Source organism: Vespa crabro, chromosome 19 (genome assembly GCF_910589235.1).
Source record: "Vespa crabro chromosome 19, iyVesCrab1.2, whole genome shotgun sequence".
NCBI classification, from domain to species: domain Eukaryota; kingdom Metazoa; phylum Arthropoda; class Insecta; order Hymenoptera; family Vespidae; genus Vespa; species Vespa crabro.
In genome coordinates this window covers 789276-800000 of record NC_060973.1, presented here as the reverse complement: position 1 = coordinate 800000, position 10725 = coordinate 789276, and the positions used below count along the sequence as shown (strand labels likewise).

Below are 10725 nucleotides of genomic sequence, written 5' to 3'. Positions count from 1 at the left end.
AACGGGGCAAACATCGCACGATTTCGCGAAGTTGCGTACTTAACAAAGAGCTCTACGGTGCAACGAGGTCTCTCCTACGAATCAATACTTTCGAATAGTCTCGAAGAACACTTTGGGAAGGAGTTAAATTATATACACGAATCGTTTCTCGTTGAAGTGACAAGATAAGACAAAATATTCCGAATATATTCTTTCATTCTAAATATATATTGCACGCAGATACAGAATATTCTTTATTTTTAATTCGTACATCATGAAAAATTCGATCGTGACCACGTTGGTGGCTCTCGTAACATTCGCAATAAAATCACTTTCGAAGACACGACGATCGGAAGAAAAGAAGAGTCGTTCTAAGAAAATATAGGTAGGTACACACGATTTCATACTATTCATATATTTTTTAAGGCACAAAAAACATAAATGACTATGTCATCAAGACAACGTAACAAGATAGTTACTTACGTATCTTAAGAAAGAGTCTCTCCACATTTTGTTATATTTTATTTAGAAGATCGACCGTAAGGATAGGCTAAAGGAAAGGCTCCGTTATTATGTTAAATAAAACACGTGTCGCGATAAAATTAAGAAAATTCCTTCGTTAATGATAAAAAAAAATTACTTCGTTCCTGGATTCCGTCGGCACATAAACGTAACACGCGTTATCACGCAACGAGCCGTGCATAATTATACGGACGGTAATCATAATGAATGTTAAACTATCAGGCACATTTTGACTCTCTTCGCTAAGCCGATAGCCAAGAGAGAGAGAGCTTAAAGGCACTATCGAAGGCACACGATCATTCCTTGTAAATAACACACTTTGGGTAAGAATCCACCAATAAAGAAGCCAAAAGGAAATATATAGCCTCTTTCCTTTTGAATTAAGTGAAGTTCACGTATTTCTAAATAGAGAATCACGTTACAATCAAAAGTAACACTATTTCTTCCACGTAGATTTTGAAGAAAAAGCGTTTGAGGAGGACGTCTCGAAGTTCCTATCAAGAATCTTCGGATCTACTCCAAGGTCATGTTTTCCTAGTGAGATCCAACGGTGGTCCCGTGTCACGAAGGAGTTCATTGTCCTCGCTATCCGTCGATCTCTCCTCTTCCGTACTAGCTATATCCGGCTCTCTCGTTTCTAGCTTGGTCGCAGTTCCGGTTGCCGTTGCAGCAGCAACAGCAGCAGCGGCAGCAGCGGCAGCGGCGGCGGCGGCAGCGGCAGCCGCTTCCGCAGCAGCCACGGCAGCTTTGACGCTGAGATCGATAGGCTCTTCTTGCTCAGGACCGAGAGATCTTAGAAATGCAAGACTCTTGTCGTAAATTCGCGACTCGTCTGCCGATCTTGGCCTCGATCGATCCGCTTCCCCGCAGAGGCTCGATCGAGCTCTCAAAACTCGACTATCTTCGTCTCTCGTCCTCGTTGGTGAGGGTGTTGATCGAGGACTGACGCTCTCACTCGAGGAACTCGAAAGACTCGCTAACATGGGCGGTGCTCCGATTTGGTTAACATACGGAACGATGAAGCGTTGTTGAAAGGGAAAGAATGGAGCATTTAAAAGTTGCATGTGCGTTAATGCTGGATGAAAGAACGCTGGTCCTCTCCACATTGGAAAGCTACTCCTCGAAACTTCTGGCCTAAGAAGTTCCTGAGGGGCTCTTCCTAATTCCGCTGTCCTCATACCAATTTGATCCTGACTGGATCGTGGAGATAATTCCTGCGATCTCAATTGGCTCGAAATGTCCTGCGGCCTCAACGCCGCCTCTTCGCGTTTGCCTATCCTATCTTGATGATGTTGCTGCTGGTGTTGCTGTTGCTGTTGTTGTTGCTGCTGCTGCTGCTGCTGTGGCTGCTGTTGCGGTTGCTGCTGTTGCTGCTGATGATGATGATGGTGATGATGATGATGATGATGGTAACTATTCGCCGTCGTTGTCGCAGTTGTGATCATTCCAATGATACCACTTGCACTGGTCGTACTGGCGTTCTCGTTATTGTTATTATTGTTATTGTTTGCCGCGTCCAACGAGCCGAATGCTTTTTCATATGCCAACTTTGGGTCCTTGATAAGACGCGTGTGCGCCTGATGTGTCTGCTCTTGAAGCAGACAGTGGATCTTGAACCAATTCGAACGGCGGCCGTATCTCGAACCGGACTTGGACATACCGACCATCAGGCACTTCCTTAGTCGGCAAGCTTTACAAGCTGTTCGATTTTTCTTGTTGATCACACAGACACCACCGTTCTTGCATTCAGATATACTGCCCAGATTATTGTAGGTACGCCCGAAGAACGACTGCGTGAGAGAAAACGGATGAGGATACGTCTTCAATTTTGTATTTCTCAACGAAAGAGGAAAAAATTATAACGAAAAGAAAAAAAGGAATACTTGCAAACAAACAAAGATAAAAAATCAATGATGCAAATAAATTTAAATGCAACTAGATAGAGAAATATTTAGCATATTCGAAAAAAACTGGTAAGTTACTTCTATTTTTTTAAACGAAACTGACCTTACAACCTTCGCAAGTGAAGGCTCCAAAATGAAAACCCGCGGCCGGCTCTCCGCAAACTCTGCAAAGTTGATTCATCTGTAACAAAAAAAAGAAAAAGAAAAAAGAAGAAAAATTACATAGAAACGTTATAAATATAATTACGTATCATAGCAAAAATATCTTGTATAAGGATTGGAATAGTAAAGTTCTCAAGACTTTCTCGGAAGAGTCTCGGTACGAACTCGAAAAAAAGATGGAAAGAAAGTAAAAAAGAAGGCGGCAAGAAGCGCATAGAGTTCGGTTGCGAGACTGTGTTCCTATTAAAATCTAGTTAGCCAGTCATTACCGACGATGAACCAGAGACTGCGGCCTCTTCGTGGATACCATCGCGTCGATGAAACGAGAAAGGACGAACAAATGAGAAAGCTTCGCGCGCAATGAACGCGTTATGATTGAAAGAAAAAGAGAAGGAGAGAGAGAGAGAGAGAGAGAGAAAGGAAGAAAGAGAGACAGAGAGATAGAAAGGAAGAAAGAGAGAATACGACTAGAACGAACTCAATTCACCTACGAAAACCGAATGACCTTAAGGTCACTCCACGCATTCTATTCCATCGTTTCGTAATTTAAACGAGAAGTTTATAGCGCATAAATGATCGAATATGATTTTAAAACAGATCGCATTTGTCGCATCGACGTCTATGACAACGTTGCTTCACTTTTTAACGAATGCATTTTCCCAAACGATGTCTACGCTCGTAGGGTCAGTTCCTTTGCCTCTCCGCAGATAGATATACCTGGTAAGCGAGTAATTAAGAAGTATCAGTTCTTAAAAGTATTGTAAAAAAACAAACAAAGCACGTAAGTGTTCATTTGTCAAAGAAGAAGTTTATTATAAAATTGATAAACATATCGAATTTATTTTGAAATTTTACGCCGATTACGATGAGTTGTAATGCAATATCACCGAAGTCAGAACGCGTAAGACGGGATCACCGTGAATATAAAGTACGAATGTAAGTAACAATAATTGGATTAACCAATTGCTTCGAAATTATAGTTAAAGAGCGATCTGAGATGTGTTCTCCTGTGAACGATGGATACAGGACTCCTTCCATCAACGTAAATTCGCATTCGTGAAAGGTAGTAATGTTAATTGTATTTTCTAACAAATTTCCCTCTGCCTTGTGAGTAAAAACGAAGGAAGGGCCATTCTCAGTGGAAGAATGTCAGAGAGTAATCCTTAGCGACCGAGTGTTTTACGATTACCCGGATTATCCACATCGTTCAGTATATACATGCCTCGCAATGAGACAAACCAGGTACCATACCGTTACGCATATTTACAAAAAAAAAAAAAAAAAAAAAAAATAGATACTGGATGGTATTCTTTTAAAAAGTTTAAGGAGTTTGTTTTCTTGTTTTTTTTTTTCTTTTTCTCTTCTTTTTTGTCAACACCATAAAAATGTTGCCAATGCTCGACGCTTAATAGAGAATGTACTCTGAGAACGGTTTGTACGTTACAAACGATATAAACAACTTGCAAACGAAATTGAGATTCTATTGTAACTCCTGTTCAACGGATATAACCTAAGGTACAACTTATATAAGAACACACTGTTGCTGTTCATTATTATCGGTATACGGATGCTCGAACGAACGAACGGTGCATATACACTTTCACACATACCACGTCACCGAACTTGTAGAATAAGAAGGGAGGTGCTTGATGACACCTGATGGAAACGACAGTGAAGCGCGAGGCATAGAAGACGCGAAGAGAAAAGTAAAAAAGGTTCAACGTCCAACAGATGACGCGGCTGTGTCACCTCGGATCTAATCCCTGCAGCCTGACGCGCCACGACCCAACGGAACTAAATAAATGTTCTCGTGTCTCGTGTCTCCTTGGTGGCCTTTCCCGTCTACTCTCTCTCTCTCTCTCTCTCTCTCTCTCTCTCTCTCTCTCTCTCCACCTTTCTCTCTACCTCTGTTTCTTTCCATTAGATCATATATGGATAGACAGATACATATTAATATTTACAAATAAAAATATAAGAGAAATTACGAAACCATATTAACACTTACATACCCGTTTACGCGTTAATGCGCGCTTTTGTTTATTACACCTAAAAAGTAATCGTACATCAGTACGTTTTTATTTTCCCCTCATACATTTTAATTTTTACTTCAAAATAATAGATTGTCATCGTTCGTGTAATAAAGTAATTATTAACAGTAATAATCATAATACTATTATATATATATATCCTTTTATCGATGTATTTTCAACAAATCAGAAAATAATTAATTTACATTAAATGATTTTATTAAAAGTGCGTTATATTATTTGACCTTATCTTAATCGGGCCAAATATTTAAGTGTTAAGTGTTAAATAAATAGTTAAAACCTTGTCGAATGATCTCGATTAAGGTACGTACAAAATAAGACACATTTATAGTATATTTTATTTTAGGCAATGTGTTAATTCTTATTTAATATGGGATGATTGATGAGTAAAAATATTAGAAGATAAAAAAAAAGAGACTCACCACGTCGGTGGTGGCCGGTGCCGAAGCGATGCTCGACGTAGGCGTCCACCACCCTACGGTATTGCTACTGGATGTTGTATTCGCGATAACACCAACACTCGTATTTCCGGGATTGGATCCGCTCCCAGATAATCCTATCGAGCTCGATATATCACCCACGTCCATTCGATGTCCTTTAATCCTTCGATGCAAATCCTCCCGCTTGCCGATAGCAAGATTCGTCCTCCGTTCTTCCTACGAAATTTCGTATCAACATTTTTTTCCTCCCTTCTTCCTTTTCTTCTTCTTCTTCTTCTTCTTCTTCTTCTTCCTGTTTCTCTTGTTCTTCTTCTGTTTCCTTACGACGCTATCTCTTTTCCACGATAATTCTCTGAGCTTGCTAGTATCTCCCCCCGTGGTTTATCTCTTTGTCTCTTGCTTGGCATGTGGGCCGAACTAAAAAGAAAATATACGTTTCGTTGAAATTAGAATTGACGGAGACCAACAAATGCCATTAAAATATCGAAGATCATCGTACACGTTATTTCGCGATTACGCGAATTCCATTCGAATGTTTCGAGCTTGATTTTCTCGTCCTTCTAATTTTATCTTTTGATTATGCGATGATCGAAATTCGATACGCACCCAAAAAAAAAAAGAAAAAGAGAAAGAAACAAAAAAATAAAAGACACGACGCAGAGAAGAATTTGCATTGATTTCGAAATTTTCGAAGATCACAAATGCGACGATTAACATCGGCGCGCGTTTAACTAACGACTAATTAGAAGTCGTATCTTCCAATCCGTGGAAGACCGGTTCGATAGGTGTACACCGTCGCCTTGCCAGAGGACTACTAAATCCTTAGTTCTACGGATTAATTCGCTCGTGCTATGTCGCAAACATAACGTGCCGATTTAATCGACGATCGCAACGATGGAACGATATTACGCGTTAGACAAGAAATACTCGTGCGCGATCTTTTACGCGATTTTTATCGAACACTCGCTCCTTCTGCATGATCAATTTACGTTCACCGTGTTATATCACTTTGAAACGAGTTATATCGAGGTATATCGAAACGCGAGACATTCCTAATTTCCACATTTCTTTTACAAAATTAGATACATACTACGTCAAGTGATAATTATCATTAGAAAATTACTATATAATTATCTTGTCCCCCCCCCCCCAAGTCTCCTTTAATCATTCTCCTCTTATCAATTAATAGAATCGATAATGACGATATCTTAAAGTTTTAAAACGTGTACCATTTTCATCATTTCCGTCATTGGACGTCGGACTATTAACAGGTTCGCAAAATGACTTTATCATATAAATAAATCAACACTATTTACGAGTCAGATAAACTATCTAACTAATAATAAAATCGTCACCAGTATCATCGAAATTCCTTGTAAATCCTCCAATCAACTTGATATCGAATAAAAACGAATGAAATCACGTATCGAGAATTGATTTTACGAACGAAATCACGCGTACGCGTGTAAGTAAGTAGGTACCTACTTACATACTACTTCTTCCCTTTATCCCGTAATCCCCTCGCTCTCTCTCCCACTAAGAGCAAAATAATCACTCGGTTATTAACGATCGAAGATTCTTAACGATGCTCTCTCTCTCTCTCTCTCGTCTTTTATCCTTGTAAAGATCGAACGGTGAGCTCCTCGCGACGGCGATAATGACTGATCGGTGAAATCCACTCGCGTCAAAAGCGTCGCCCATAGGTAGGTAGGTGTTTTTAAGGCGTTCGTTTTTTATCAAGATCTTCCCCTCGCGCTACCAATCCGTGGCGGACCAATGAGTGACGGCCAATCGGTACGTCAACTGCAACTTTAATGAACCGGTTGCGAGCGGCACGTCACTCGGATATCATCCTGCCGACTGACAGTTTAAATCGTATGTGCCAGGACCGACGTGACAAATTAATCGTCTGCGCCGCTTAGTCCGAGGACGCTTTTTCGTTCCTACGTATCCTCCCAGATAATACTGACCAACACTATCCTTCACCGCCCATCCCCTCTCATAACCCCATACCCCACCTTTCCCTCGCGTTTCTCGCTGATTTCTCATTAATCGATCGATCGATCGATCGATCGATCCTCCTTCTCGTAAAATTCGATCGAATGACGTATCACTCGATTACGTACCGTCAACGGGAGAAATATCTTGCAAACTTCTTAACAGGACAACTTCCTTTCTTCCTTCCTTCTTAATTCCTTAAACACAATGTCGACGATACATCGACACGCTCGCAAATCTTTCAAGGTCACTAAGAGACACTTTGACGTTTGATAATTTCTCTTGGCACTTGTTGATAATTGTTCTCCCCCTCTCTCTCTCTCTCTCTCTCTCTTTAAGTAATTCACAGAGATCCTTGTAATATCCTCAATAATACGTGATTCAATCGAAGGACACCGAAATATATGTACTTCTCGATTTGAAATACATCTCGGATCGTTTATATGAAAGAGATGATGATAGACGAGAGCAAAAGGAAACAAAGTTGGAAAAGATACATAAATAGATAGAGAGAGAGGGGGGATATGATAAGACGAACAAAAAAAGGAGAGCAAGAGAGAGAGAGAGAGAGAGAGAGAGAGAGAGAGAGAGAGAGAGAGAGAGAGGGAGTGTAAGAGAGAGAGAGAGAGAGAGAGGAAGAAGAAATGTTGGATACAACAGGGGCGAAGAAGAAAGGACGAAGGAAACGTCGTGTCTGGACCACCGGCCGGCTCGGGGCGTGCGCTCGTGTAGCACGTGGCCGAGAGACTGAATATCCCTACCTTGGATACTCTTCGTCAGTCCGTTTGTCCGCCTCGTCCTTATCTTACCTACTCGACCGAGAAAGACTACCTCTGCCCTCTCTCTCTCTCTCTCTCTCTCTCTCCCTCTCTCTCTCTCACTCTTTCTTCCTTCATTCTCTTCTTTCTTTCTTTCCTTCCTTCATTCTCCCTTCCTTTCTTCCTTCCTCCTCTCTTCCTTCATTCTCTCTCCCTTCCACAAGACTCAACGAGGATCCGAAGATCACGTCTCCCCTCTCATCTCGCACTTCTCTCTCTCTCTCTCTCTCTCTCTCTCTCTCTCTCTCTCTTTGTCTCTATCTCCATCTCTCTCTCTCTCTAGCCTTTTCTCGGTCTCTCGCACGTACACTATGGATATCCCCGTACAGCATCCATCTCCACCTGCGTAGGAGCCGCGAATCCTGGCATCTCTTCGATTCTCTCTTTCTCGCATACGTTGGTACTTTTTCTCTCTTTCTCTATCAACCACCAGTCTCACCGCCAACGAATCGTCTCTATCTTTATCGCTCTTAACAGCCTTACCTATCTTCTTCTTCTTCTTCTTCTTCTTCTCCTCCTCCTCCTCCTCCTGTCCTCCCCTCTTTCCTCTGGCAGCTCGAGTACAAACTGCTCTTTTCTGTAAGCGCGGGAGGAGCGCGAACCGAACCAAACCGAACCGAGCCGAGCCGAGCCTAGTCAAGCAAAGAGACGACACAACACACGTATGTGCCTATATCCCTCCTTCGTCCTCCTCCTTTTCCTCACGGATTCACTAACTTCGACCTTCTACCTACCTACAAACGCATCTACGATATATCCATATACGTCCATATGTATATATGTATGTAGGTATGTATATGTGTATGTATATTCGCTAAGAGGAAAAGATGTATCACCGTTCTTAAAAATCTTTCCTTTTCTTTTATTTCTTTCTTTTTTTTTTTTTTCATTATTCTTTCCTTTTACCGATAATCCTTCCACGTGAATTTACGCGCTCGGCATTTCCCACGCGGAATCACAACAATTTGATTTCACATGAAAGAATTGACGTCGACTACTTAAGACTTTGATCGTTCGATTCTATTTCGATTATGTAAAGAGAAATAAATGTTGATTCGCCAAAGAACGAGAATAATCATACTTCCTCTAAACTGTAAAAAGTATATGTCTTAAGTAATATTAATAATAGCGCTAGGATGTTTTTTTACAATTTTCCAAATGTTCAAACTATATTTTAGGCAGGGAAATTTCTGAATGCTGAACAATATTTAAAAAAAAAAAAAAAAACTTGACGCACAGGAAATAATACAAAGGTGCTTGTGTATTAAAATCTATAATGAAAAAATAAAACGATGATGAAGATTTGAAAAGGATAGGAGAAATTTCTTCTTTGACTTTGAGAATCCATAGGTACGCGTTCCTTTTATATCCTTACTCGTTTCTTTAGAAGAGACACCAACTTGTATGCGTCACTATCATAACGGAGGAGAATAAAAGCAAAGAAGACTTCGTCGTATGGAGTAGGAGGTGCCCGATCATCGACCAATAGAAAGAGCCGCCACCCACGAAGCAATAAAAATTAATTTATCACGTGAATCGCCGCCTACGCCATTGCTCCTTTCGTCTTTCGCAGAATCCCTAGAATTCCTCGAGATGGCGTCATCTGTCGGGTAAAGAAATCATTTTCGATATGTTAGTAAGTGTATCATGCACAAATACTAATCTGCGTGTCATTGTTCAAAGAGAAATTAAAAATTCCTAACTTAACATCCCTGAATAAATAAAAAAGTAATCGTTAATTGATTTTATTTCACTAATAAAAATTTGTATTCGAGATACATATTATAACGCGCGTTAACAAATTATTATCGGAAAATCACAATAGATAATAGAACTTTAATAATATAATGCCTGATAGTAGGCAATATTCATACAAGAATGTATACAAACATCTCTATCTGGAGCTATTTAAAAGCATTACATTTTATAATGTTTTCGTCTTTTTTCACGAAATATTTGTAGTAATAGTTACTTAAATTAACAAAGCTTTTAAAAGCATATTCGAATTTATATAACTCACCTTCTGCTCTCATTTTAATATAAAAAATTCCTTCGTAGAACATATAAAGAAAAATTATTTTTACATCGTCGATAAGTTATCCGGGTCGTCGATAAATTATCGACGGGTCAGTGAATCTTTTTTTATCAATCGTTAGAGTGCGCCACATTACGGTATTGGTACACGTCGATAACATTCATATTATCTACAAAGTAATTTTTAATTGTTACAAATTTAAAATTAAAAATATATAATAGATATAATTACATCTAAAGAATACTTTTAAATATTATGTATCGTGCATAAAATATGAGAATAGAGATTCTTGTGCTTTATTGCAAAAAAATATAATTCATATATTTACACTAAAACGTGTTATTTGTCAAGTAAATGTTTGCAAGAGAGACTGGGAGGGGAGAGAGAGAGAGAGAGAGAGAGAGAGAGAGAGAGAGATATAGAGAGGGGGAGAGATAGAAATAATATAATAATCTACTTGAATTAGTTTTCATAAAAAAACTTGTAAAAAAATTCGTATATCGTCAAATAGTTCTCGATAAAATAAAACGCAAAAGAACGATCTAAATTAATATCCATAAAACATTGATGTAATCGCAGAAAGATGTTAATAAATCGTGAAAAAAGTTAACTGTGTAAATTAACGAAACAACATATTTTACACGTTTACGTTTGATTATTGTATTTCCATGCGTAACTTTTTAGTAAATTTGAATTTAATACAAATCGATAATCGATCTTAATGCAACACTAACTTGAAGTTTGCAACGAAGCATTGCCGAACGAATGGCGGATTGTTTTTTCAAGGAAGAAGTCATGAAGATCTAAGCGCGAGACATA

The 10725-nt window shown here is 39.3% G+C and overlaps 1 protein-coding gene across 6 annotated transcripts; it reads right to left on the bottom strand.

Annotated features, from left to right (window-relative positions):
• Positions 1-144: 144 nt before the first annotated feature.
• Positions 145-9227, bottom strand: LOC124430621 (zygotic gap protein knirps-like). Of its 6 annotated transcripts, none has more exons than XM_046977473.1 (4): positions 8355-9227; positions 5038-5472; positions 2509-2586; positions 145-2291 (listed from the first exon to the last, which is right to left on the bottom strand). In XM_046977473.1, the coding sequence occupies exons 2-4, from the start codon at positions 5200-5202 to the stop codon at positions 1026-1028; spliced, it is 1509 nt and encodes a 502-aa protein (XP_046833429.1). In that variant the 5' UTR covers positions 5203-5472; positions 8355-9227; the 3' UTR covers positions 145-1025. The 6 variants fall into 6 exon arrangements, with proteins under 6 accessions (XP_046833429.1, XP_046833428.1, XP_046833431.1 ...); XM_046977472.1 differs by lacking the exon at positions 8355-9227 and adding an exon at positions 7182-8346; XM_046977475.1 differs by lacking the exon at positions 8355-9227 and adding an exon at positions 6545-7112.
• Positions 9228-10725: the final 1498 nt, after the last annotated feature.

What these genes read in the sequence shown, in the direction of transcription:
- LOC124430621 (XM_046977473.1), bottom strand. Translation starts at nt 5,202, where the DNA reads ATGGACGTGGGTGATATATCGAGCTCGATAGGATTATCTGGGAGCGGA. An exon ending in CACCGGCCACCACCGACGTG is followed by an intron (nt 2,587 to 5,037) that starts GTGAGTCTCTTT and finishes TTTTTGTTACAG; the next exon opens with ATGAATCAACTTTGCAGAGT. An exon ending in TCACTTGCGAAGGTTGTAAG is followed by an intron (nt 2,292 to 2,508) that starts GTCAGTTTCGTT and finishes TCTCTCACGCAG; the next exon opens with TCGTTCTTCGGGCGTACCTA.